Consider the following 27,443-nt stretch of genomic DNA (forward strand, 5'->3'; position numbering starts at 1 on the left):
TGAGGCATGTGAAGTATTTCAATTTTTTCATTTAAGTCTTTCTCGCCACCCTACCTAGATGGCGCCACACTTCCACCATTGCGCCCGTGTTATCAGGGTTGCGTCCCCGTGGCGCCCAACCCCACGTTGTTGACCGTTAAAAGAGTCATGAAACGCTTTTCCAACTTTTTTCTGCTTAGCTTTCCTTCTCAACTCTTAAACCGCGCATTGTACCAAACAGTTCAAGAAGACGGAAAGGGGAGAGGAGTCCCCTTTGGCTTGGAATCTCGCTTGTGTAGCCGGACACAGCTATTGTCCCCCTAGAAGATTAGCCCGTCGCTCAAAATTCCGACTAGTAGCTTTCCCCACTTCGTTCACCCCGAAGCTGACAGTGCTGTTGAAGCTACGTGCTCGTTAGGCCAGCCGCACATCTTCCACGTGATCACGCTCTCTCGCGCATACCGACCCGCAGGGAATGAGGTCAGGTGATGAAAGGGAGGCGGCTGATTGGTCCGGCAAGCGCGTAGCTTCCACCGCAATGTCAGCTTAGGGGTAAAGGGATTTAGTGAGGTCCGGTGTCGTACGTGTGACGTGCGCTTGGGCCTGGTGACGCGCTGCGGGGCCCGGTTACGGTGGCTAGTAGCCCGGTGACGCGCTGCGGGGTCCGCGGATGTATCACAGTGGAAAGGCGGAGAGCTTACGAAGGGAAGGAGGTACGAAATAGTCCGCTATGTTTTGCAAATTTTCGTGGCGAAAGTCAGGCTTCTGACTTTCTACCTTTGTTTTTTTGGCCCACTGAATGATGTGCTATTAGTAAAATCCCAATATAAATTGATTTATTCTAGCCCAAAATTCGTTTCATGGGCCCTTTAAATAAAGAGTTACGATTCAACTACCGACCGCGTCGGACGTCTCTCTCTCTCCGTCCGGGGCTCCCGCGCCCGGCTCGCCGGTCACCTCTTCGGCATGTGAGAACCCTCGTTTTCTGCAGAACCACGCAGACCCTGCTCTTCTTTATTTTCTCGGGTGTCCGCATTTTCTTTTAATTACTACATTTTTGGCGACGAGGATTTTCTTTTAATTACAGCAGCATGCTTACCCAAGCCTGGTGCCCCCCCCCATCGGAAACCAGACGATGCGACGTCTACAAAGGCACTCCAACAAGAGTGCCGAAAGAGGCCCATCGACTTACTTTGCAAGGTTTTCCAATTATGTGTCCAGCCTTTAGAGACACTGTTTATTTGTGTGCTGCTTCATGTAATGGTCCTTCAGCGAACGCTTGAGAAGAAACGTCTCCGGGCACAGGTGACATGCGAACGGCCTCTGCTCCGGGTGCGTCTTGGCATGGCTTATCCAGCTGGACCTGTAGACAAACGTCCTGCCGCAGACTTTGCAAGCGAAGGGCCGCTCCCTAGTGTGCTTGCGCACGTGGTCCTTGACGTTTGTGAGGTTCTGGAACCGTGCGCCGCACACGTCGCACATGTAGGGCCTGGCGGTGAGATGCGACGGTGTGTGCGCTTCGAGCAGGGCCAGCTGGGGGAACTCCTCGTCGCACACGTGGCACTGCAGAAGCGAGTTCGTCTCAACATGGGCTCTGCGGTGGCGTATCAGGAAGTTCTCGTTCCGGGTCGTGTAGTCGCAGTCGTCACAGAGGAAGGTGTGGATCAGCTTCGGCGGCGTCGAGGTCTCATCTTCTTCGGCATTTTGTTTGTTGTCAGCTGGTCGAAGAAAAGAAGGGGTGGGGAGGTGAAGGTGGAATGAGCACGAGTGGGAGGCGGGACCTCTGCACAGCATCAAGTGGGGTGCTTTAATGCTGAACTCTGGCACGTCAGTGGTTACCCCGAGGCACATTGACATCAAGCACCTCGACGGGTAAATAATGCAAGCATAACTGACATGCAGTAGTGCATAAAACTTTGAGACTAGGGTGCAGGGAGGAGCAATATGAGATGGCCCAGCTGTGTTCCAGATGGGGTAACAGAAAAGTCATGCAGAAAACCCCAACTAAGATTAAAAAAAAAAGGTTTGAATAGACTGCCACTTTTTTTGTGGTCGCAATATGGCTCTCAATTTCATAGCTTAGCATGGCAGAGGCATCCCACGTGGCATTTCATCTCTTTCGGCTAGCAGTAGTCCGAGTCAATTCACATTACCACAGACATGTCTGTTGATACAAGGTTAACGAAGAAGTAGATGGAAGTATAGGGCAAATACAATTAGGCTTTGTTACTAGATTATTGGCTGGAACAGCAACCTGAAGTAGCTAGGTGTATATCTGTTTGCATATGTTAAACTATAGAAACTAAAACCATAGCAAACCAAAACGGCCCTGCTTGTAAGCTAGCCTGCATGACACACTGGGAAGGCAATTCTACAAGATGCAAGTTTCACTATAATGAAACTCAACCAAATGAGTGTGCAGGACAGCAGGTGCAGGTTTATAATGATCTACAGTACATAGGCGTAGACTAAGAAGGGGCATCGGGGCTCGTGCCCCCCCTGGTGAGATCCAGGGGGGGCAGAGCACCCCCCCCCCCGGGCCATAATTTACATCAAGATGCTGTTTACGTGGATTAGTGCTTCAGAAGCACAGGGGCCTGAGTTCTACGCCCACAACTTCGCAGCTGGTACAGGCATTTTGTTTTTCAGTTTTGCGCATGCGCCGTGGTACTGGCGAGGAACACACGGCTACGCTTGCACTGTGATTGACACTGACACAAAGCGACGAACACATGGCGATATACATACACTATAAAATGTGCCCCCTAAAATAAACTACTTATAATTGCTGGTGTAAATAAAAATTGCACGGAAAAGCACACCCCCCCCCCCCCCCCAGAGAACTTCTTAGCCTAGTGCCCCCCCCCCCCCTCCCCCTGGGAAAATGGAAAGTCTATGCGGCTGGTACAGTACAATCTCAATAAACGAAACCTGGACCAGGAACATCTGTTCCATTTATCAGGAGCTTCATTTACTGAAAGTGTATTGAGCGTAACTGCACTAAAAATGTTAAATGCCAGCTTAAATGCTGTTTCCACCAGTGCACAATTTGTAAACACCAGCTAGTGAATGAAGAAGGCAAAATAATTACAAAAACACCAAATTGCTGCTTTTGTATATTCACACCATTCGTGTAAAGAAGTTGAACCAATATTCATGTTCTCGATTTCCCTCTTTCCCTGCTCTCTCCAGGGTGTCTCTAAAAACAATCACTTACTGAGTAGAGAAAAATGAAGAGATATTGGTTTGTTTAAGATCTAGCAACCTCTTCTTTTCTCTCATCCTTGTCAGGCTACTTCTGAAAATGGCAGAGTACTTCATTGCAAGCGCCGTTTTCGTGAAGCAACCGCTATCAAAATCGGTAATGACCGACGTTTTTTTCTAATGTGAGCGCACGGAGTTGTTGCTTTGGTGCCGCCATCGCAGAAACTAGGCCACTAGGCCCAAGATGACAGCGGAACTTCTGTTGATCCACTCGTACCCAACACAGCCACCTATGCATCAAAAAAGGAGAAAAAAAAGAAAACATAAGAAATATTAAAAACATTTTTCATACTGCTTTATTATTGCAGAGTTGTTTTTCTTTCCTGCGATACCGAAAAATATCTGTTGGCGACATAGTTTCGTTCAGTTCCACTTACCCGAAGGCGCGAATATTTGAGTTCCGAATAACGCGAATATTTTTACATTGCATGAATACAAAAACAAACTCCGAGGTAGTAGTTTCGTTTAAACAACAATTCCACTTAAGCGATTTCCGTTTACCAAGATTCTAGCGTAAATTAATCCGAGATTCAGGTAGGAAACGAAAAATTAGAAGTGATAGAGGAAAAAAAGGAACAAATAACAGACTGAAAGACAGCAATGAGGTGTTGCTTGCCACCCTTTTCTTGTCTTTTCCTCTTGAATTTTCTATTTCCTACCATACACTTTCTGTGCTTGATGAAACTAATAAAGTAGCAAGCAACCCAGACATAAGAATGACAGGAGTCGCATGTAGGCTCGATCCGGGATGAAAGAAGTCCTGAGGACATATGAAATGTTCAACCACATATTGATATGTACTGTATAACCAAAGGTTCCCTGCTGCATTGCAACGAACTCCCCAATGTTGTGTGTTGTGGTATGTCCCCTTTTTACTTTTAAAGGGAAACTGAAGCGGTTCTGCATTTGAAAAGAAAAAACAAAAAACACTTAGTAAATTTTTTTTTTTTGCCCTTCAGGATTACGAATATAGAGATTACTTTTAAATTTGGTGCACGGAGGCTGAAGAAAATATCTTTTAAAGTACCATGAAGCCCCTCCTTCCCAGAGCATGATGTCATATACAGATGTCATATGCAGCGCCTATCAAAGCTATGTATGTGCAATCTTGCTATTTTTCAAAAGGTCAGAAAAAGACATCATGATTAGGGATGTCGCGAACCAGCCTAGGTTCGATTTCGAAAGGTTTCACTATTTTCGAAGAGAACTGAGGTTCGAATTTGAAAAATTTCGATATTTTCGTACCGACCAAGGTTCGAATTCGAAAAATTCTTAACTTTCGATCACAGTGGAGTTTAGAATTCGAAAAGTTCAAAGCTTTCACGGTTTCTAAAATTTCGGATTCGAATATTTTGAATATTTATTTACTTGAGGTTCGATAAATTCCAAGTTTTCAAACTTTCCTAAGTTGAAATTCGAGATATTCAAAAATTTCGAATTTCCTGGAATCTGAATTTCGAAAAATTTTAAGATTTCGAATTTTTTTGGATATGAAATTCGAATGCTTCGAATTTTTATAGACATAAAGTTCAAAAAATTCGAAGATTACAAACTTTTTCTAAATAAAGTTAGAAAAGTTAGAAGGTTTCAATTGTCTTTTACCGCTTAACTCAAAAAAAAAAAAAAAAAAAAAAAATGAAGATTTTTCATTTTTTTTTTAGGTCCAAGTTTTCAAAGTTGAAATCCGGCTTTCATGTTCCTCCACAGTTTCAGTTTCAAATAATGTTTTCACGAATCACTGGTTTAGAAAAGTTAGGGTCTGATATTTAGACTCCGCGAAGTTGGGTCAGGCAATTGAATTAGACGACGAGTGTCCCGGATGCGCTGGAATATTTGCCAGTGCAGAGTGACGTGTGACCATAGATCAGCAATTGTGACCGCCAGCCCCGGGGGGGGGGGGAGGGTCTTTAGCGTGCATCACACTGTAGTGATCACACAAACGCACTGTTTTACGATACTCATCCAGTCCAAACGGCCAGGGGCGAGCAGGAGGTTGAAGCTCAGAAAAGCCTTGAAGCGACCCTGGCAAACTACAAAAACTACAAAAACTACAAAAATAAACCTCCCTACCCCTTGCACGCTGGTAGTAATCCGATCGAACACCGCCCGAGTGACGCTGAAATATAGTAAATTAAGTTTGTAATTGTCCTGAAGGTTTATTTTCCAGGACGGAGAAAACGCCTCGCAAAAAGCACAGAAGCTGACACAACTCGAGGTCGAGGAGCATTCTACCAAATAAGTGGCGTTGGAAGAAGAAAAGCGGGGGAGGGGGGGGGGCTGCAGCCCCCCTTTCCCCCTTCCAGATATTTCGGACTGTTAAAGAAAACAATACCGGGAAAGAGGGCGGGGTCGAGCTTATTTTAATCTGAAATTATTTATGCATATCTATAACTACTGTCGCTCTTCACTGCACAAAAGATCGAGTAGATGGTCATTCTCGAAAACTCGTTGTCACAAGGCACTACTTGTCACATGCTTAGTTGTTCAGAAGTTCACAGCTATGTCTTTTTGACCTAAATAACTGTGCCGTTGATAAAAAAGATTAAAAAAATAAACATAACAATAAATGCGGGGATAAAAAGCTGGAGAAAAAAAAAAACTATCAAGAATTTGCCATTGTATTCTTGTATATTCAGAGGCTCAGAACTTCGAAACAAGTTTCTCCTACCAAAATGTGTACAGGCTAAAAGAAACACGTCCCAAGAACGTGAAGCGAAAAAACAAATGTTCATTTTTTAATGACGTGCTGAACTTGAACAATATGAGATATCTTCTCCCATGAGTTGATTTATTCCTGAATGTGAAAAAACAATAAATACATTAGTTTGTATTCTGCAGATGGCAATGATATGTACTGTCTGTAGTGCTAATTTAAATGCAATACCTTAAATAACTTAGACGAAAAAGAAATACTACGTTCAGGGCACAATTACCCGTAAATGCATGTTTGGACATTTCTTCAAAACTTATCTTGAATAACAATAATCACATCTTACGACGACACTTACCTAGGCTATACACAGATCATTCTTAAAAAGTTTAACATCTTTACCATAAATAGCTACGGCTATACACCTTTCCAAAGAACACTTGACCCTAGGGGCAACAAACCGTTTTCGAGCCCAGTCACTGAGTTTGGGGCTAGACTCTCACTGGCGTTTCTCCATACCCTAACCGAGTGGACTGTGATTTCAACAGGCGCAGCCTGCACAGGCACAGCTTCAAACGCTGCTGGCGGCTAAATTCTCGTATTTTCCCGCTATATTTTGTGTTTTATGGTACATGTATGTTCCCGAGGACATTGAGAAAGCATTGTGCCACCATTAAAAAAACAAAAAAAAAGCAAAAACCAAAAAAACTTAACTATTTTTGTTGGGTACGTGCGCAACAGAACGAATGCAACTGGAATGTATAGTTCTAGTTATTTGTGCGTTTTTTTTCTTACGATAAGTTTTGACGGTGCAGCGGGATTCGCCGCATGTGAAATGACAAAACGCTTTGCTGCCAAAAATAAATTACAAAAGAAGGGGGCCGAAAGCCATGCATTTTTTACGCTCACAAATGACATGTTTACCGATGGATAGGACATGGAAATACAGTTGAGGAAGTGTTAGCATTCGAACACTATATCGTACATACCACACGATGCAGCGTAATCCGAAAAGAATTTATTTGAGAAAGATCTCAAATAACACAGTCACAGTCGACGACAGTCACATCTTGACGATCGGACAGAATCCGAGACGACTTAGTTTTGGGGCACGTTTTGGGGAGAGCTTCCTTTTTTCACAACCGCACCAAGGCAAAGGAACAAACGCGACTGACCTGTTTCCCACCCCAACCCGGACAATTATTTTTGGAGAGGAGAGGACTGAGGATTCTACGCGGATTACCTGTAAGAAGAGGGAGAACAATGTTCGCAAAATCGCGTCAAGGGTCGTTCGACTCGCTTCATCTCCTTCGTTTCCCGTGTATGTAAAGCAGAAAAACTTGAATGGCAGGCATTTACCAGCCTTATTTCTCACAATAGAAGATAACACAAAAAGGGTATGCAGCACGCATAAAAAAAATTATGCGGATACTTTCCCGAGGGGCAAGAAAACGTTCAATGCAAAACCACAAAAATGTAGGTAGAGAACCGCGCTGAGCGGGTCTTCACAGTCCAAGGGAGTGGCAGAAAATCTCTAGCTGATAGAGGGCGCGAGAGTCACACCAGCCGCATCAGCATCAGCAACATGGCGGCGGCCCAGGAGCGATTTTCGGAAAGGTGTATAGCGCGCTTCAAGTATGGCACAAACGACTATCGTCGAAAAACTGTTGTCCTTCCTCGCCCCTTCGGGAATTTATTTCTTTAAAACTAAGCATGCCAGATGATTGAAATAAACGGCATTGTCTTTCGTAAGGAACGCAACACCACATGTGAAAATTGGAAAAACAAAATTACGAATGTACCTCACTGCTTGAATTCAAATGAAATCGTCCGCCAGTCTTTCGAAGTTCGATGAACGTCAAACTTTTACCCTAAAAGTTCGAAGTTCGTCAAACTTTTGAGATGTCAGGATTCGAAAATTCAAAACTTTTCTAATTCTCTTGATAAATAAGTTTGAAAGTTCAAAAATTATTGAATTCCTTAGAGTAGTAAATTGGAAAGTTCGAAAAGCTTTGAATTTTTTAGTGCAAGAAGTTCGACTAGCATTGAATTTTGCAGCGTAATAAGTTCTAAAGTTCGAAAAGGATTGAATTTTTAGCCTCATAAGTTCAACGGTTCATAAAGCGTCGAAATTCTTAGTTCAACGGTTCGAAAAGCGTCGAGCTTCTTAGTGTAACGAGTTCGAAAATTTGACTTCGTTCGAATTTTACAATATAGAAAGTTCGAAATCTTTCGAACCTTTCGAACCACTTGATTCGATAGTCGAAACTTCGATTCAAAAGAAGTTTGCTGCATCCCTAATCATGACTGGTGTCAGTGTGATGTGAAGGAACATACCTGGCAGGCTTGCAATTGCATGCGGTGTCCACACGAGCGACGTGCGCTCGGTGCCCGAAAAATCTGTGTATGACGTCATGACTAGTTGGAAGCTTTTCGCGTTACTCCCCCCCCCCCGTGTTCTGAGGAACCCAGTTCGGAGATCCACGGTACTCCAATTTATGCTCATGGGACTGTGCAAACAGTAACAGAGACAAGGTTGGTTTCGAGTGATACGAGGGGTGCTTGCCTGGTCTAGAGGAGCAGGCTCCGACGCTCGATTGGGCAGCTGGTGCATCTTGAAACGAAGCACCCTGTCTGTCCGTTTCCCCACAACAGCCGGGTGGAGCGGGCACCTGAAGCACTTCTTTCGGCCCATGGACACTCGTGCAGTTCGTCGGCACAACCCTGCGCAGGCACGGCGCCGGGGAGAGGTGGTCGGCTCGTCGCCCCACGTGCGTTATCTCCTCGTACCTGGTCACGCCTGCCTTGTCGCAGAACGAATTGCCACCAGATTCGCATGCGAACGGCTGCTCCCTGGTGTGGGAATGCGGGTGGTTCTCGACAAGTACGGTGGTATCGAACCGTCTTGAGCACATGTCACACCGGTAGGGGCTGGCGCTGTCACGGCACAGACCGTGCACGGTCAGCGAAGATTGCAGAGGGGACTCCACGCCGCACGTGCAGCACTGCAGCCGCGGCGGTTCAGTGTGGAGCGAGTGGTGGCGCATCGTGCTGTTCTCGTTCCGGTCGGAGAAGCCGTGGACGTCGTAGCTGAAGGCGTGGAAGCCCTTCGGCTTACTCGAGGGCTGGTCTGCAACAGCGCCTTCCTCGGGTTCTTGTGCGGCGTCAGCTGGGAGGGGGGCAGGAGGGGTGGGGGCGGAGAGATGAGGCTAGGATGAGTACTATGCGGAGAGCAAGTCGTCTGCTTCTTGCAAAGGGGTTGCGGTGATGTCAGAACAACACCGAGCTCCAATTGGCATTGCTTGGAAGGATAGTGGGTAGACCTCAATGCTAGGTGCACCTCAAGGTCTACCCACTTTTTTTCGATCAGCCAATAAGAGCTCCGCGTTTTCACATCATCGCAACCTCTGTGCAAGAAGCAAATGAAATTGAGCTCGGTACAGGAAGCATGCGACAAGGGTGGTGGCAGGACGGTGCAACTCCTAGCAGAAGCATTTTGCTTAGACATTTTGTGTAGCAATCAATGTTAGTTTCTAATCAGTGTCACCTTACCCGAGTACAGCACTACACAAAACGTTTGGGGCAACGGTCAATGCTAAATTTTTCTATAAAAGACCCAGAAATCGAGAACGGAGATTCCTTCAACTTAATGGCAGAAAAAAATCACAATCGTCTTAATCTGTATCCACTCATTCTGTCAGTGAGCAAAGTGCAATCTTAAAAGAGGGCCCAAAGATACTTCTCGTGCGATTTCCAATCCGTCGAATACGCAAGAGCTTTGTAGAGGCACAATCTGGCGCAAATAAAGAAAGAATAGGACAGTGTGTTGCCGTCGCAGCAGCTTAAAGCTGCTCGGGAAACGATGAAAGCCAAGACCCGAGCTATTCCCCCAGGTAGGACGACGCGAAACACACAGAGCAATGCTGGATGCAGAGGTGATTCTGAACGTCAAGGTGCCAAACTTTTACTCTGGAACGAGATTGTGAAACCTGGCCGCAGGAAGGTGCAGATGCGACTGTGAGATGCCGCGGGCGCATTAAAAGAGGTCGGAACGGGCGGCACTTCACTACGCGAGGGGACGCAGACGCAGTCTTTGCTAGTGCTGCCAATCGGTGGCCAAGGCGGAGAAGGATGGCCCTTTTAGGTGTCGCACACTCTCGTCAGCGACACAATTAGAATGACAGGAAGGTCCTTTGGTTCTCCCACCTCCAGTGCAAGCTTCATACTTTCGACGACGCTTTGCCATCTCGCGAGTTTTGAGCGTCCATGTGCAGCCAAAGCACAGCGCGGGGCAATGAGCACATGCTGAAGGCCGACTATAGCAGGAGGCGGTAACATCGGCAGTTAAATTGAGGCACCTCGACATTCGAAACATAGTGTAGTCGATTTTTCATTTTGTCCCGGTCCTTTAGGTCACCCATAGGGGGCGTTACATAAGGGGGTACCGAAGCATCAAAATATGTTCCAAGAAACACTAAAGAAAAGTAGAAAATGGTGGAAAGCTTGTTACATATCAAATGAGGCAGCGAGTATATAAAAAACTGGAAGGGCCCAGTTTGGTTACAAAATCGTCGGGGAACAAGTTCCTGTCGGAAACTGATTAATATCATAAAAAAGGTCTGAAGATGTTAGTTTTATCAAGTGCAGAACAGGCTCAGACAATGGCGTGATGCACCTTCCAAGACGTTGAGACGAAAATCTCTCCAACTCGGACTCAGCACCCAGAAATAGTGAAAGAATACCCAAGAGCTGCCCCCAAGCCCATGTGACAGCGGCGAAAAAAATCGGTGCAATCGATCACTGGATATGATGTGGTTAGCCGGGGTAATGACAGGGTAATGCACGAAACAAAAGAAATGAAAGCTAGTGTACATCAGATTTTTGGGGCGCACTGATACTGCGATTGTAAACTGCTCCCTTTTTTGCAGACGTATTAATGCAGTCGCCACGGTGCAGTGTGGTTTCTGTGGTGGCAGGTCATGTTTTTGTTCTTGCAGACGTCGTGGCCGAAGGCGTGAACACTTTTTGGCTGCATTCAGGTATTATCTTCGTAGGGGTCCTTGCCAACATCTTGTTCTTCGTCAGCAGGTCAGGGGAATGACATGAGTATTAGCGAGGGATGACATTAGCGCCGCACAAAGAGAGTTGCCTCGACGCTACGTTGGGCATGGCAGCGGTTCCAACATGGCAACTTGACAACGAATTGACACTTTGATAGATCTATAATGCGAGCAGAGTTGTAACTGCGGAATACTGCAATTGATGGCATGCAGCAAGCAGTGACAGTAGTGCTGAAGAGCATCCACAATAATTGTCTGTCTTTAGAGTTAATCTGTTCCGATGTGCAGCACCATATAACACACTCCATGCATGTACAAAACTCCCAGGCGCTAGTACTGGGTACAAGGGATATGCACATGTGCAGTGCCCTTCAGACGCAATACTAGCTCCTAGAACTGGAGACACCACAGTGATGCCAAGAGAGAAGCAGAAAACATTGGGAAGTCCGTGGTAAAACATACATGCAGGGGAAGCTGGTTGGTTTTTGCTATGGTTTCTTACATCCCACTATAATTGCAATGTGCAAAAATTACTGGCCCGTTTGCTTACTCAGTCACGAGCAGGACCTCCAATACCTGGCCACTCCAGTTCAGTTCTAACAGATCCCAAGCAACAGTTGTACACTAGCCAGATTTCTTACCTGCAGTACGTAATAGTGTTGCCATACTCTGGTAAATTAAGGTCACACTGTCAAAACATCTAACATCCACTAATTTGCTTTTTTCTAGAAAGACACCATCAGCAAAGGGGGAAACAATGAGCAATAAAAGTTTATTGAAACGAGTGCTGGCTTTCTTCAAGCTGATCAACACGACACAAAGTTTTGACCAAACAAATATAAAAATTTACGATCAGAGTCTCCCACAACAACAAAACGCATACGAAAGATCTATGGGCCAAGCCGGGTTCTTTTTCAGTGTCCAGATGGTTCTTCAAGTGGTCCTTTACATGGCACCACTTCTGGAAGGTAGCCGTGCAAAGGTGGCACTTGAAGCCACGTTCATATATGTGGTCCCTAGCGTGATCCTGCAGCAAGCCCCTGCACACAAATGCGAGCAGGCAAAGGTGACACGTAAACGCCATTGCCCTGTGACCATGCTCTTGGAGGTGGCGCAACAGGTCACATAGATGCTCGCACACAGAGTCACAAAAGGGAGACCTTAAGGGGCTCTCTTCTGCGTGCGCGGCTTGCCAGTGGTCCTTGAGGTGTTCCTTCTGGCCGAAAGGAACGCAATGCATCGGTAGAGTGCGCCGAAAGAGCTCTTTGCCATGCACGGGACACACCAGGGGACGCACGCCGACGTGGAGCCTCCTCTGCTGCATCATGCGGTTCTCCGCTCTGGGTGTCGTAGCCGCACATGCCGCACTTCAGGATGAGGAAACCGCTCGTCAGCTTTGGCTCCGAGGTCTTCTTCGACGAAAAGCGCTGTAAACAGAAAATTAACCCATCATCAGTGGACCTACAAGTTTCTTTCTAAAGTTACTTTTTAGGACCTCCTTGTGACTCTAGGGAGTGATGTTCACAGGATTGTAAGATGGAAAGTGGCCAATGGGTTACCACATTACCTCCTTCTCCAGTATAAATTATCTTGTTATGACGATGTAGGATTCTTTCTGCAATGCGACATGGTTAGGAGCACCTATCGACCACAGCAATTTTTTATACCTTTTCCCATTTTTTTTCTATGGTCCCCCAGTATTCAACTAGTGGCAACCCCAACTGAACAAATGATTCATTGCAAAGATTTAATTTTTTTTTGTTTATTCCTATTTTTTTTGTTAAAAAGCAGAACAGTAAGATCTTGAGAGAAAAAAAGTACTTCATGTACTTATTGAGGGAAGAAAATCAGCAAATGTGAACAAAAGCTAACTCCTGTTAGGTACATTGCGAAGGTGACACATTTATCATTGCGAAGGTGACACATTTATTCAAGGTACAAGTTAGCCAACATCAAAAACAAGAATTCTTAATCTCTTTAATGCAAGATACCATATTGGAGCACAGATTTACAACACAAGCACGGTAGTGACTCGTAAGCAATTATATAGAGTATTCTGAAGCGTGCTGAGACGCTCCACACCAACACCACTGAGCATTGCTCTCGGAAGAAAACAAAGGTTTGAGGTTACATGTCCACACAAAGTAATAGATGCATGGCAGACAAAAAAGCACTAAAACAAAAGTGACAAGAAACTGGCTCCGGCTACTTCACACTGTGACCTGAAACGAAGAGAAGCACCAAATGGAGCAACGATTTAACGCTCGAACATGTCAACAATTACCCCTCTTTCCGAACACGCACAAAAACACGGTATATCTATGGTATCGACAAACCACCAGTGTCTATGGGAGTAACAGCTGTGAATTACAATTATGCTGCTTGTCCCAAGGAGTCTCATCAAGCTGTCTTATAGCCTGATGAGAGCTTCTAAAGACTACCTAGACTACGACACTGTCACAACAGCCCAACACATGCCGACAGCCAAAGACAACACAAAGCCGAAGTGTGAACACAAACATGTTTCAATGTCACAGAAGTGCTGAAAGTTCCAAGCACATGTTATCAATAATCCCATAAGGCAGCAATACCACATTGTAGCAAGTTATTATGGCAGAATAACTTTGCAAGAGATAATCAGCAAATCTGTGGCGACCTTTTTGCTCTGCCCTCCGTTTTTCTTCTCTGACAGAAAGGGGAAAAAAGCATAAGCGTTAGCTCTTATAGCTATACTGTGGTACAGGGTAGGAGCGCAGTTCAGCACTTGGAAGCAGACAAATCGAGAAACAGAAATTTTGCCTGAAAGTTTTCAGCTTAAAGGGATGCTGAACTGAAATTAGGACCTCACGAAACAAAGCTGAAGTGATAGGTGGGACGCTCCAAAACCCAAAAGTATGACTCATACAGCGATATCTCCAATGGTTGGCCATATTTTAGGAAAAGTGCGCGACTGAACTTGGCCGACGAGGCCTGCAACGCACGTCATGTCACAATTCTCATTTACTCTCCTCTTCGCTTCGTCCCCTCGAGTAGGTGAACCGAAGCGAGGAGGAGAGAAGTGAGGCCACCTCCTTTCATTCTCAACCGTTCCAGGAGGGTCGTAACATCAAAGTCCTCGCTTGATCATGCCCTTAATTTCCAAAAATATGGCCAACCCTGCGAGATATCGATGTATGAGCGATGTTTTGGACTTCATAACATACTGTTCAACGCTTCTGCAGCCTTATTTCGCGAAATCCAAATTTCAAGTCAGCATCACTTTGCAAAGACCTAAGAACGGATACAGATAACTGCATTATGTGTTTCTACCCAAGACATTCAGTTGCCTTCGTAGCATAACAAAAAAATATAATGTACAAAAAATAGTGCATTCAAGACCGTCTTTCTTTGAACAGTAATCGTAGCTTCTCACCTCACTTGAATGCTGCTTCCATTAAATATTCTGCTCCAAGCAAGCGTGGCAAACATACCCTGCATGACCCCGTTTCAGATGCTACACCCGCATTACATTCTCAAGGTATACATTAAGCGATAAAAAAAAGGAAAGACAAGGCCATGCCGACTCGATGAGAGTTACGATTTCCCCTTTGCACGGGTGAAATGGAATTTCCAATTCGTGACTGGATCACGTCTTTTACGAAACACACAAGCCCCGAAACGCAACTCCAAGCGTGGAGAGTTAGTTTTCCGGTTCGAGTACGGTGCCCGAAACACGTCCCGGACCCGTGCGCCGGATGCACCGGCAGTTGCGTCATTGGTGCGACTTGGTGCGGTCTTGTACTGGCTCACTTCGCCCCAGCCCCATTAGCTCGCGTGCAGCTTCAGGTGGTCCTGCAGCAAGCGCTTGCTCACAAATGCGAGTGGGCACAAGGGGCACGCAAACGGCTTGTCCCCGGTGTGAGTCTTCATGTGGTGGACCCAGGTGGTCCTGTGGACAAACGTCTTGCCGCACGTCTCGCAGACGAACGGGCGCTCCCCCGTGTGGACGCGCAGGTGGTCCTTGAGATGCGTCCCGTACCGGAACCGGGCGCAGCACACGTCGCACATGTAGGGCTTGGCAGTGAGGTGCGACGGCAGGTGCGCTTCGAGCTGGGTGATCTGGGCGAATTCCTCGTTGCACACGTGGCACTGCAGGAGCTCGGGCTCTATGTGGTTCCTGCGGTGGCGCGTCAGGAGGTTCTCGTTTTGGGTCGTGTAACCGCAGGCGTCGCAGGCGAAGGTGTGGATGCCCGTCAGCCGCGACGCGGCAGCGTCCTCGTCACGGTCTCGCTCGTCGTCGGCTGATCGGGGGGAAGACGAGAAAGAAATGAGTGGGGACTTGTGTGTGACGCGACACGGGGTGCTTTGATGGAAATACAGTATAACCTCGTTACAACAAATCTGGTTACAGCAAACGTTCGGTTATCACGCACCAATCTGTGAAGTCTGGTTGGTCTTTCTATCTATGTTGTCGAGCCAACTTCGCCTATTACAGATTTTGTTATAACGTAAATTTGAATATAATGGACTACTATATTAGAGAGTTTGTAAGTAGTTCACCATTCAAGTAAAGCAAACTCTTTGGACTGTATGCGACTATGGTTCGGTAGCAGTCGAACCCATTTCACGAACTGCCATCGTTGTGCTCATAGCCTTGCAAGCCTCGTACGACCCAAAGCGCACAGTGATGACGATTATCAGTCCAGTTCAGTAAAAAATCAATACCTTTCAAAGTTTAAAAATTTCAATAAACCAGTTCTTTTTAATATCCATTCAGATTTCATCAGTCTCACAGAATAGAAAAGACTCCAGTCATTATCCACCTCAGAGTCGGTAGTAAGAGCATTTGCATTTTGCATACTCCTTTGCAACAGACCAAAATTTTCATCACTACCAAGGTCTGTTATAATGAGTTTAAGAGGCACTGGGATCCAATTCTTATCACCGCAAAAGCAAGTTCTAATTTGTATCCTCTTGGAGCATGCCAAGTTATTGATTGCAGATGGTTTGTCTGCTAGTGAAAGCGAAGAATAAGGTCTGTTTGGTTATGTACCATCAATTAGAGACTAAAATTCAATAGAAAAACACAGTAGCTCATCTGCATATGAACGAAAAAAATAGCAGATTTTTTTCAGCTATGAAGGGAATGCTGCGGACAAAATAGTACCGCCCTTTGCAAGTTGGTGACAAGTTCTCACCAAACTTTGCCCTATACATTTCAACCTCTATAGATCTTCAGAGATCCAATCTTGGGCCCTTATTGTACAACATATTTTCTAATGATCTCTCCGACTGTGTTCAGTTTTCTTAATTGTTGCAGTACGTAAGTTCACAAGGTAAATATATTTAGCAAGATTGAAGCCCACTGCGACTGCATGGAAATGCAGATTGATATCGATGCAGTCAATATGTGGTGCTCAATGATTTTAAGTTAAATACAAAAAAAAATGAGACGTTTACAACTTCCTGTAATGCCGAATTAGAGCGCAGCTCTTGAGGAGGACGGGAGGGTACAGAGAGCAAGGTATGCCCCTCCTCCACTCCTTCTCCCTCCTCCTCCCTCGTGACGTCACTCGTGAAGGTTGTGACCTTCATTGTGACCTTAACTGTGAAGGTCGTGACCTTCGTGATGTCACTCGTGACCCTTGTGACGTCATGCGTGACGTTATTATAGGAATTGTTCCATAAGACAATGCACGATTACAAGTGATGTCACATGTCACGTCGTTATAGGAAACGTCCCATAATGCAACACGCAATTATGCCGACGGCGACACCGCTCCAGCCGGAAACGGGCGCCTAAAGGCCCGTTCACACTCTTGCGACCGAGTACGACTGAGAGAGACGAGATCTCTTATAACTTCTTAAATGTTTTTAGAATGAGGGAACACACTGGCATTGTGGCGCCATCTATACGGTGACCCTGGAACCGCATTTCACAAGAGCGAAGGTTTTGCGGGATTTCCGAGGTCAAATGTGCGTAATACCCATAAAAAGGCTCGTTTATAACATTGACAAAAGTTTTTCGAGCCAAGAAAGAAAGGATAATGCGCGAGAAATAAAAAAAAATATGCCGGACCGCCGAGTTTACACTGCTTCCCAATAGATGGCGCCAGTGTTTTTTCTGGTTTGAGAAGTTTTAAGGAACCCAGGTTTAAGAGGTCGCAAGAGTGTGAACGGGCCTTAAGAGCTGCGCTCTAAAACCAACGTCGTAAACAAATAGTACATGCATATCCATGCATGCTCAACATGTCTGAAATAGAAAGAACATTCGCCATATGCGACCTTGGAGTGTTATGGGACTCTAGATTTGGATGGACTCGCACGTTAATGCTGAGATGGAAAGGTCTATAATATAATATGCAACTTAGATTTTTTTTAACTGGTATTTTGTATGTACCATATTTACACATAATGAACACACTTTTTTTCCCGAAAAATTTATACATATTTGAGGAGGGGGGGGGGGGGGGGGGGGGGTTCATTACACGAGGTAAAATTTTTGCATTTACACACTTCGTACAAATGTCATATTGGGTGCCAATATGACACGGCAAGGTACCGTGGCACGTCTCCAGTGATGGAGGTGCACCCACGGCTGGTCGGGGGCACGCCACAATAACCATGCATGCTTCATAAACTGTAAACCTTTTCAGGACACTTTCGGGGTGCCTTTTGCCAAAGAAAAAGCGCCCTACGAAGCTCACTGAGCACGAAAAGCAACATGACCGTTCTTAGGCGATATATATTGCCAGTATCCAGTGGGGACGCTCAGGTGTATCAGCGACTACGCGTATAAGAACTCGTCCAAAAGCCAACCCCCGACCTCCGAAGCCCGCTCGCACGAATCAAGTTTCGTTCACGGACGCAAGAATTCGTACGAAGTCCAACCACACCCGGAAGCCTGCTTGCACAGATCAGGTTTCCTTCACGGAAAGGCTACCAGACACTCTCAGCCCACGGCGCAGCGTGCACCTCGCTGTGTTGTTCTGTTATGGATTAAATAAATGCATTTGACCGGAGTAGGTGAAATTAGGCCTAACCACTTTCACGCTTTCACTGTCCGAAAGTGGACCACAAACGACGGCTTGTTTGTTGACATCAATGCATCCGCTAGGCGCAGAATGTCTGGGGCTCGGCAATTCCTCGACCCATGCTTCGTCAAGTGTGCGCGACACTCGGTTTCACGGTTGATCACTTCCGTAACTACCAGAACTATAGACCGTTCCATTAGGGTCATAGCAGAGAGGGTAAAAGAGAAAAAAATGCACAACCCCTCTCACCCCGTGTGTCATCCGCTCCGCCGAGTGGGCTGTAGCTAGCGTCCGGCTGGCGTGCAAACTCTGTTTAAAATCGCGTCATTTTGGAACTTCCAAGCGCAGATGCGCAGATTTTGGTATGCCAGTTGTTGTGTTATACTATGCTAGATAAGAAGACTCACAGGGTCTCATTGCGCTGTTACCTGCACGCAAATAAAAAGAAAAGTAGGAAAAACTGTGTTAGATTGGCCGGTCTCTTTGGCGAAAAGTAAATCCGGTTGCTCTACCTTTTTACTATACAAAGTTCGTACTGGTGTAGGCCTTTAGCGACCATTAGTGGAAGTCTGAAATAATAAATAAAACGTGCTCTCCTGCCTCAATACACGTAGTAGTTGGGTGTAGTACTGCCGGCTGACTCAACTGCTATTTAAGTAACGGAAAAAAGTTATGCTAGTTGGTCATTTAGTAAAATAGAACAACAGAGAGCTATAAGCTGATTTTGGAGTAGCCACAACAGCCACGAGCGAGAGTTCGATGTTCGGTAGAGCCCGCCGATACAGCCCAAAGCTGGAGAACGGCAACCTCCCGGTTTGTCGTCTGCTAGCGGAGTCGGGCGCGTGCCCTCTCTCTCGTTTTACCCCGCCGAACCTGCTGAACTTCCCGGATGTGTGGAGAGGGCGCTGCGGTCGAACAAAATGGTGCCGCCCAGAGAGCGCTAAATGGAATGGTCTATACACTTGCGGCCATTGCGACAACGGCTTGGCTTGGCTTGACTTGGCCCAACCGCTTGGTGGCCAAAGAAAACTGGATTTGTGGCTTGCTAAATTGGACGCAATTCGAGACTCGCGGATCCGGGAATGGAAGGTGCGTTTATTACAGGAGGGAAAAAAAAAGTCGAAATATTGATGCCCGTTGTGGGAAGTGCGTTTACTATGCGAGTGTATTTATAATGCGAATAAATATGGTATAAGGTTTGTGTGTTTGATGTGCGTGTGCCTCTCTTTTTCGTCTGCATTGTGATGCACCACGGGGAAGACATGTTGCTGTGGATGGGCATCAATATACAAACATAAAATACAGCCTAGTTGTGGACTCATAAATTAGTAAAACAAATTATGATTTAAACCTCACAAATACACTTAGCAGAAATCTGCAATGCTATTTCCGATCGGCAGCCGAGCCGAGAAAAAAAACCCATACTCTCCCACGACGAGGCCCCTCGACATTAGAAACGTCGACAAGTGGATAAAGCGAGCAACTGTTGTATACTATACAACATGCAGTAGTGTGTAAAATGGGTCTCAGGTTAATGGAAGCAATGCCAGCCTTCTTTTGCTCATTAACACCGCAGCTTGCATAGAGATTATACATACTAACTCTAGAGGAAAAGGTCCGCCATTTTCCCATGCATTCTGGCTGCCGCAAGCGGTGGAGCTTGCAGGCAGACCTTCGGGGTCCCACACATGGTTACCAACCAGCCTACGATTTCACAAATATAATTCTATCATCAGAGCAGTGTCATGAACTTCAACAATCCACGAACTTACCAGTGGAAAGATATTCACATTCCTTTCGAAGCTTTCTTTTTGCATAGCGCGCACATGTACGGCCTCCCGTAAAAACTAAACTAAACCAGATAACAAACTTCGCGGGTGGCCGCGGGTGGCCGCGCCCCAGGAATACGAAACCGAGCAACCACCAGATTTCTGAGATTTCAACAGAAGGAAAGTTAATGCAGCGTAATGAGTATACTGTTTTTTATAAGCGTTAGAATAGCTCAGAATTTAGTTTACAAAGTTAAATGATCACTGTCTATATTGATGAGAGTTTTCAGTCTTCGCGATTACCATTGCAACTGTTGTCCTTCAGCTGGCAACACTGGTTTCTTTCTCTCGTGTTCTGTCGCTCTCTTTCGCGATCTTTCACTCGGGACCCAGGATGTCGGTGCACGGGATTTGCCACTCCTCCTCACCCACCTTAACCCCCTTGCAGCTTGGGCTACGGTGTTAATGACAGCGGTGTTGATGAATGGCAGTGTTGATGAATGAGTACAAATTCGTTTCAATAGAAGAAAAAAATGACAAAACAATTTCCAGATTTTGTTTTAATACGAAGTAGACGAAAACAAAGACAAATAAAAAGAGTTGTGAGTCAGCGCTGTGTGTATGTTTTTCTGCCTGTGCTTGAGTGAGTGCTTGCTATTGTGAGATGTTTATGCGCTGTGTGTGTTTTTCTGTCTGTGCTTGAGTGAGTGCTTGCTATTGTGAGATGTTTATGCACTGTGAATACGAAATTCTTTTACTCAGTTCATGCCACTGCACTGCTTGCACTTTTAAAAATGAACTGCCAGCTAGCCCAATCGTGAACGTTCTTCAACTTCCAACAAAGTATCGAGACGTCCCAAAAATCGACCACTTTAGCTAACTAACCTAACTATACCCTGGAGAAGGCAGAGAATACAAGAAAAAGATTGAACTATGTTTATATGCTGCAATTGAGAAGACATCGGAAAAAAATTTAAATGCGTCGTAATCCTTCGGATGAAGTTGGGGGAATATGCAGTGTGCTTTGAGCTCCTTCCACCATTAGTGGACAAAGTTTTTGTGGTGACACAAGCAGTCACAAATTGTTTGATTATCATTCAAACAGATTAATTTAAACCAAGCCATGAAAGGTACACTAACATGGACTGTACAGGTGAGTTGTACAACCAGGGGGACATAATATAGGGGGATAATCCTCAAGATAATTCTAACAATCTCGAATAATTCACAAAATTTGTTAGTTATCTTCTTAATTTGTGAAGATAAGCATATGGTTCCAGTAGGAAATTTGCTGAGCCTCGCCGAGAGCCACTAGATTCGTAAATTTAGAAGACTTGGGGCATGTGGAAAGTGTGGCGGTGTGCTAAAGTTATCGCACGTGCAACGGAAGCGAGGCTGGCAGTGTAAAATGCACCAGCATGGTTTGCTCTCCTTTGTTTGCATTTTTTCACACCACCAGCCTCGTGTCCGCTGCACGAGCGGTAACTTAGTACAGCACCGTGCACACCACCGGAAGTTTTTAACTGAAACAGTATCTTAATTTTCACTAAATAAAAAGTTTATTAACAAATCTGTTAATTATTAAACTTATCATGACAATTAGCCCCCTAGATTGTGTCCTCCTGGCTGTATAACTCGCCTGTACAGACTACAATAATGTAGCTTTCACGGCTTAAAAAAAAAAAAAAAAAAAATCTGTACAGTCTAAAGAAAACACCCTGCATACAGAAAGACAGCTATAATTCAAACTCGGATATTTCATACTACCGGCTGATTCGAACAAATTTCAAAATTTGGGTTGTCCCGCTGTCTTCAACATATTTACAATTCCAATGGTGTTTTCGTGGAATTCAAATTTTTTGTTCTTGTGGCCCCATTGAGCGCGCTTCTTTCGAGCAATGGTGCACTGCAGAGAAGCCACAGCCACGGAGCTCGCTTCCGTGGGTGTTGCTTTTCCTCAGTGCACCAGTGCTCGGTAAGAAAGCGCTCTCAACAAGGCCAAAGCAGGGGACACGAGTGATGAAAACTGAAGCCGCCACGGCAGTCTCCACAACAACTTGCACGGATGCTGTGATGTGGGCATGGCGCAGGTTCACGTAAACGGGTTTTCGCAAGCTGCAATGAAAAATGTCGCGTGGCACCAGCATCGTTCATGTGCGGTACCCCCCGTCCTCCTCCTGCTGAACCCCTTTGCCTACTCATCTTATTTTCTTCGAGGAACGTACAGAAAAAATTTATTTTATAACGGGCAATTTGCCTTAAAATAAGACAAAAAAACTTGGGGGACGTTTAAGCTTCGCCTTGAAGAGTGGAATGCGATAGCGTCACCAGGCCCCGTTCACATTGGCCTCTCGCATAAACCCGCGCTCATTCCCAAGCCGTGCAAGCGTGTGTGCTTGGTTTAGTCGGTAGCATTACACGTCACACAATGTCACGTGTGGTGTCATAGTGACGTCACACGTAGCTATAACGTCATGACCCTATCGACCTGCTAAATTTACGGGAAAATTTGCCACTAAATTTGGCAGAACTTTCCGCTAAATTTAGGGGAAAATTCTCCCGTCACATATACCCGATCACTTTTAAAACAAAGGTTTTGTATCTCTTTGTCATCTAAAGCGGACCTCCGTGCCAAAGCTATGTTGGTTTGTGCAAACACATAAAAGCAACTGCTTTTTTCTTTCTGTCAAACTGAAAAACAAACAAGCAAACAACCCAAGGTAACTGGAGCAATGGGTGGTTTTGCCATCTGCCAGAGAGCTCACTAAACAAGGGCCGAAACCAGAACAGTCATGCACATGGACAAGCTTTATGGTCTGTAAGTGGTGGCACAAGTAACACTCACTATTACAGTCTAAGCTCATTACAACAGACCTGGTTACAACAAGCTTTGGATAAAGCATACAGATTTGTGAAGTTCAGTTGGTTTTCCTCTACATACCATTGACTCAACTTCACATCTGCATACAACATACCTCCTTTTACAACAGACCGAAATCTTGGTCAAAATCAAGGTCTGTTATAACGAGCTTACATTCTAGTAGGCAAGGGGTTAAAAGGCCACAGTGAACAAGTTTTCTGCTGGATGAACAAACTTAATTTTGTTTCGAGGTGTCATGCGCTGTCTTAACAGTCTACAATAAACAGCATTTCTAAGGGACGATTAAGCTTGTGTCATACATTTCCCCAATGTTTCATGTGTGGCATACCTAGTTATTAGCAGGCCTGTGTAGAGGAAGTCATCAAACATCTGCTTTGTATGTGTAGCCATCCATATATTAATTCATAAATTTATCTTGCATCATAATTAGATGAAAGTTTTGAGAAGTCAAACTTCAGATAATTTAAACAAAATGTGTGATTTTCCAAAGTTTTAATCAATGAAAGTCTATACTGGATATCACAACTATAACCATGCCAATCAAAGCTGCCCTATCAGTGCAGCAGATAGAATACAGGATTACTGAGCGAGGGGTCGGTGGTTCGATTCCCACCGAGAGACTCCAGTCTTTCTAAAAAGACAACTGGGAGTGCTATTTCTTCCTTACAACATTGTGCGACGCTCTAAGCTTGGAAACTAGCCTTAAAGGGACACTGACAGGGCATTTATGCTCACCAAGGTTTTTATTTGTACATGACATATGAGAGCCCAGCCACCCAGAACACAATTTGCGGCTCGAAACTCTTTTTTTTTCCGCCCGAAAACAGCTGATCGAGAACTGGCCAGTTTGAGTCACGCCCATGTGCGGTTCAGACACACATGCCAGATAGCACACTTGCACAAATATAACGCAATCTGTCTTTCCGAAATTACATGCTCCAAAACGCACCTCAAGTTATATTTGGAATAGAGTTCAGCCACGAGGCACGCTAGTCTAGAGAAAGCCATCCCTCAGGCTCAATGCGGGAGTTTGGGTAAGAAAAGAAGTGGGGGGTGTGGGAGGAAATTTATTAGTTATTGGGCCAGGAGAAGGGGGGAATAGAAAACACAAAAAACATTTGTATCACTTTTGTGTTTGTACATTGCACCCCGAGAAAAGAACACCGCAGAAGTGCAGGCACCCCGTAGGAATGCGTAGGAATGTCGTGTATCACTACTGCCTGATGCACGTTAAAGACACCAGGCTAGCGGCTGTACTGCACTGGCTAAATTGCTCATCTACAGCTGGGAGACTCGTCGCCCGTTGAGGCAGACCAAGTTCTAGGCTGTACAAACATACAGTCAAACCTTGCTTGAACGAACGCCGCTTCAACAAATTTTCCGAATCAATAAATATTTTTTGGTTCCCCGTCAACAGTCCATAGGAGTTAATGCATAAAAATTCTCACTACAGCATACCCAGTTTCTTGTGCCGTTCCACTTGAACAAAATTCTACTGAGCAATTCAAAGTTCGAAAGTTTAATTTTCAGCCCAAAAAACAAACCTCCGAGCACTTTGGTGCAGTTTGACACATAAAATATGTTTATAATAAAGTTTAAATCGCGTGTTGAATCACCAGAAACTACCACTAATAACCGGAACCCCCGGGAACCGAGTGCAACGTTGGCTACGCGTGCAGGCTGCCATTACTCGATGGTGACGCCGATGAGGCCGGCCTTTCCGGCCTTCCTTTGTTGTTGCACCAATATTGGTTACATCCCAGCTCTTGGCTTGATAATCCACAGCTCAGGGATGGGCAGTATTTCAAATACAAGTATTTGAAATACGTATTTCAAATACTTTGTGTATTTTGCATTTGTATTTAATTACAAATTAGGTAATGTATTTGACGTGTGTATTTAAATACTAAAACATGGGTATTTCAAATACAATTGTAATTAAATACAATTTTTTTTGGCTAAAATGCATTCCTCAAATTTATTGTCACTGTCCAGAGCAGGAAGAAAACTACATTCTGCACCAAATGCAGTGTCTCTCAATCAAGCACAAGCGTTTAGTCACTTTGTGATTACGACCGTGCTAGTCCAGGGCAAGAATAGTGACGAAATCGACGTTCACAGGCAGACTGGCTAAATAAGTGCCTGTGACAACTTGTGATGCTTTCCAGCCTGATTTCCATCCATATTTTTGCCTGGAACATTCTAAATGCGCGGGTCGTTCAGATTTTCGTAACTGGTGCGAGTTGCAATAATAAAAAATTCTATAGCTAGTGCTGCGAATCTTGGTCGTCTCGGTTCTTTGTTGGCCTATACCAAAATGTAATCGACAAAAAAGCTGCTTAAAGCTCTGTACTTTTTTCACCTGTTACGTCCAAGCCGATTACATTTTCTTGTGATTATATTTCTATTACGTTACTACAGCCTCGCACACTAACTCCCAAGTGTGTAATACAAAATTAAAATGAGTACCCAGAAACTCTTTGCAGGTGCCCTGAAGTCGCTGACGCAAATTTTGAGGAATGTATTTGGAAAAGTATTTGGAGGAGGCCAAATACATTTGGTTGTATTTGTATCTTGTATTTAGATGCTTTTTTGGAAATGTAATTAGATTTGTAATTAAATAAATTTTTGACGAAGTATTTTGTATTTGTATTTAGATACACATTTGCATGTATTTTGCCCATCCCTGCCACCGCTGCAGAGTATTTAAAGCCGAAGCTCAGTCTTTTTTGTTTTGTCAGTTGTCAGTTGTCCTTTTGTCAATACAGTATGCGGGCTTTTTGGACATGGCACCGCCAAGCAAAACGCGGAGGTTTTTATCTTTAGAAGATAAAACTCGCATCCTGGCTGAAGTCACAACTGGACAAAAGCTCTCATCGTGGAAAAGTTTGGAATATCTACGAGTTCTTTGTCGACGATCCTAAAGTCGAAAGAAACTGACACAGTCTGCGCACAAAAAGGTCAACAAGGCCTTTTTGTGTGCCGACTTATACACATGGTTTGTACAGATTTTTGTACTTTACCATGCAGGTATGACATTTTTTTGTGAATTTCATAACAAAACTTTTGCTACAACAATTTTTTTCTTGTGCACCTTCAATTTCGTTGTAGCAAAATTCAACTGTACAAACAAAATTTTTTTTGCACATTTTGTTGTCATTTTATGCATTGTTTGTGTTTTTCGTCCAAAAAAATGCGGTAGTGTGTAGCCATGTGACCTTTGGCAATGGTCTCCTCCCCTAAATTCATCCTTTTTCCCCCAGTCCAGCTTCGGTTTTGAGCAGTTGCATTTTTCATTTTAGTAATACATGCGACGCCCTAGCAAAATATTGATTGGGTAGTCTTCTGGCACCATATTAGATTGCCTGGCAAAAAATTTTTTAAAATATTTGGGGGGGGGAGAGGTGTTAGTGTCCTTTTAACATACATCTCTTGTTCATATAAGCAAATAAATGCCCCTTGACACGTACACCACAGTGCCACCTCAGCACTATTACCCAGTGCTTGTAATAGCACCGACCTTGCTGATGTGGTGCTTTTAGGCATGTAATGGCAGAAGGCAACGATGCGTTCAGATACGTCAAAAGCTCGATGTGTCATAAAGTTGACAGCTTTGGCAGACTTGTCAGGATACTGCAAAACACTATGTTTGCAAGCTCTTATTCCTGAGAATTTTTCATTACGTAAACTTCAGGGGTACAGAAATACTTGTATTGTCTAGAGATAAAGGGTGCTTCGATGCTACTTCTGGTGTGGCAGCAGTTCCATTGAGGCACCGTGACATTTGATACTTTGACAAATCGATAATTCAAGCAGGGCATAACTATTGTATACCACTGAGATGCGGCAGCGTGCAATTCTCAAATTATGCATCACAATTACTTTCAAATTCTGAAGGTTTAATGGTCACAAAGACGAACCCTCTCTCTTGACTCCCGAAAAAATTTGGGCTGCAAATATAGGGCGTCTTAGAGTATACCATCTTCAGTTTACATTTTTGAGAGACTACCGTCCAAAGTGTTCCCTCGTCGGGGACAAGGGAACCCTACAAAAATCTTCCGTCCGCTTCGAACCGAGAAGATGCAACAGGCACTCGCCTGGTTCCGACGAGGCTCCGACTCCGGACTTCGCGGCTGGGGCTCCTCGAAACGCAGCCCCCGGTTCGTCCGCTCTGCTCAAAGCGTGCACCCGGGCCGCTTTCTGCAGCTCGTGGGCGCCGATGTGATCCATTAGCGCGCCCCTGCGCTTGAACACCTGCGGGCAGAGGTGGCAGGCATACGGCCGCCGGCCCCCGTGCATCATCGCCACGTGCTTGGCCAGGCCGGTCTTCTGGCCGAACGACTTGCCACAGAACTGGCACCCGAACGGCCGCTCCCCCGAGTGGTTCCGCAGGTGGTCCTTGAGGTGTCCCGTGCTCTTGAACCGCGCCGAGCACACGTCGCACCGGTACGGTGTGGTGCTGTAGTGGCACCGCACGTGCTCGGCGAGCAGGGCGAAAGAGGGGAAAGCCTGGCCGCACGTGCAACACTCCGGCAGCGGTGGCTTGGCGTGGTGCATGTGGTGGCGCGTCATGCTGTTCTCGTTGTGGACGGAGAAGCCACACACGTCGCAGTTGAAGGCGTAGAAGCCCTTCAGCTGCAACCTCAAGGTCTTGTCCTCGGCGACGTCTTCGTCCGTTTCTCGTTCCTCGTCGGCTGGGAGGGGATAGGGAGGGAGGAAAAGACGAAGCAGGGATGAGCACTGGTAGGAGGTGGGTACAGCAGCAGTCGGATTGAGGCACCGTGACAGCGTCAATCGATCAATTAATACTTGGATCAACTGATCAAA

General features: G+C 45.3%; 2 protein-coding genes across 2 annotated transcripts; both read right to left on the reverse strand.

Annotated features, from left to right (window-relative positions):
* Positions 1–1,203: 1,203 nt before the first annotated feature.
* Positions 1,204–1,843, reverse strand: LOC8032025 (zinc finger protein 135). Its single transcript, XM_040212385.3, has one exon. The coding sequence runs from the start codon at positions 1,834–1,836 to the stop codon at positions 1,204–1,206; it is 633 nt and encodes a 210-aa protein (XP_040068319.1). The 5' UTR covers positions 1,837–1,843.
* A 9,583-nt stretch (positions 1,844–11,426) lies between these two features.
* Positions 11,427–27,443, reverse strand: LOC121046912 (zinc finger protein 665; the record flags this gene model as incomplete). The annotated part of the gene is made up of 2 exons (XM_040501640.2): positions 11,427–15,233; positions 26,714–27,443. Coding segments are annotated over 2 exons (1,206 nt in total), but the record flags the coding sequence as incomplete, so codon positions are not given.

This window comes from Ixodes scapularis, unplaced genomic scaffold (assembly GCF_016920785.2).
Source record: "Ixodes scapularis isolate PalLabHiFi unplaced genomic scaffold, ASM1692078v2 PGA_scaffold8__174_contigs__length_109621045, whole genome shotgun sequence".
In the NCBI taxonomy this organism is placed as follows: Eukaryota; Metazoa; Arthropoda; class Arachnida; order Ixodida; family Ixodidae; genus Ixodes; species Ixodes scapularis.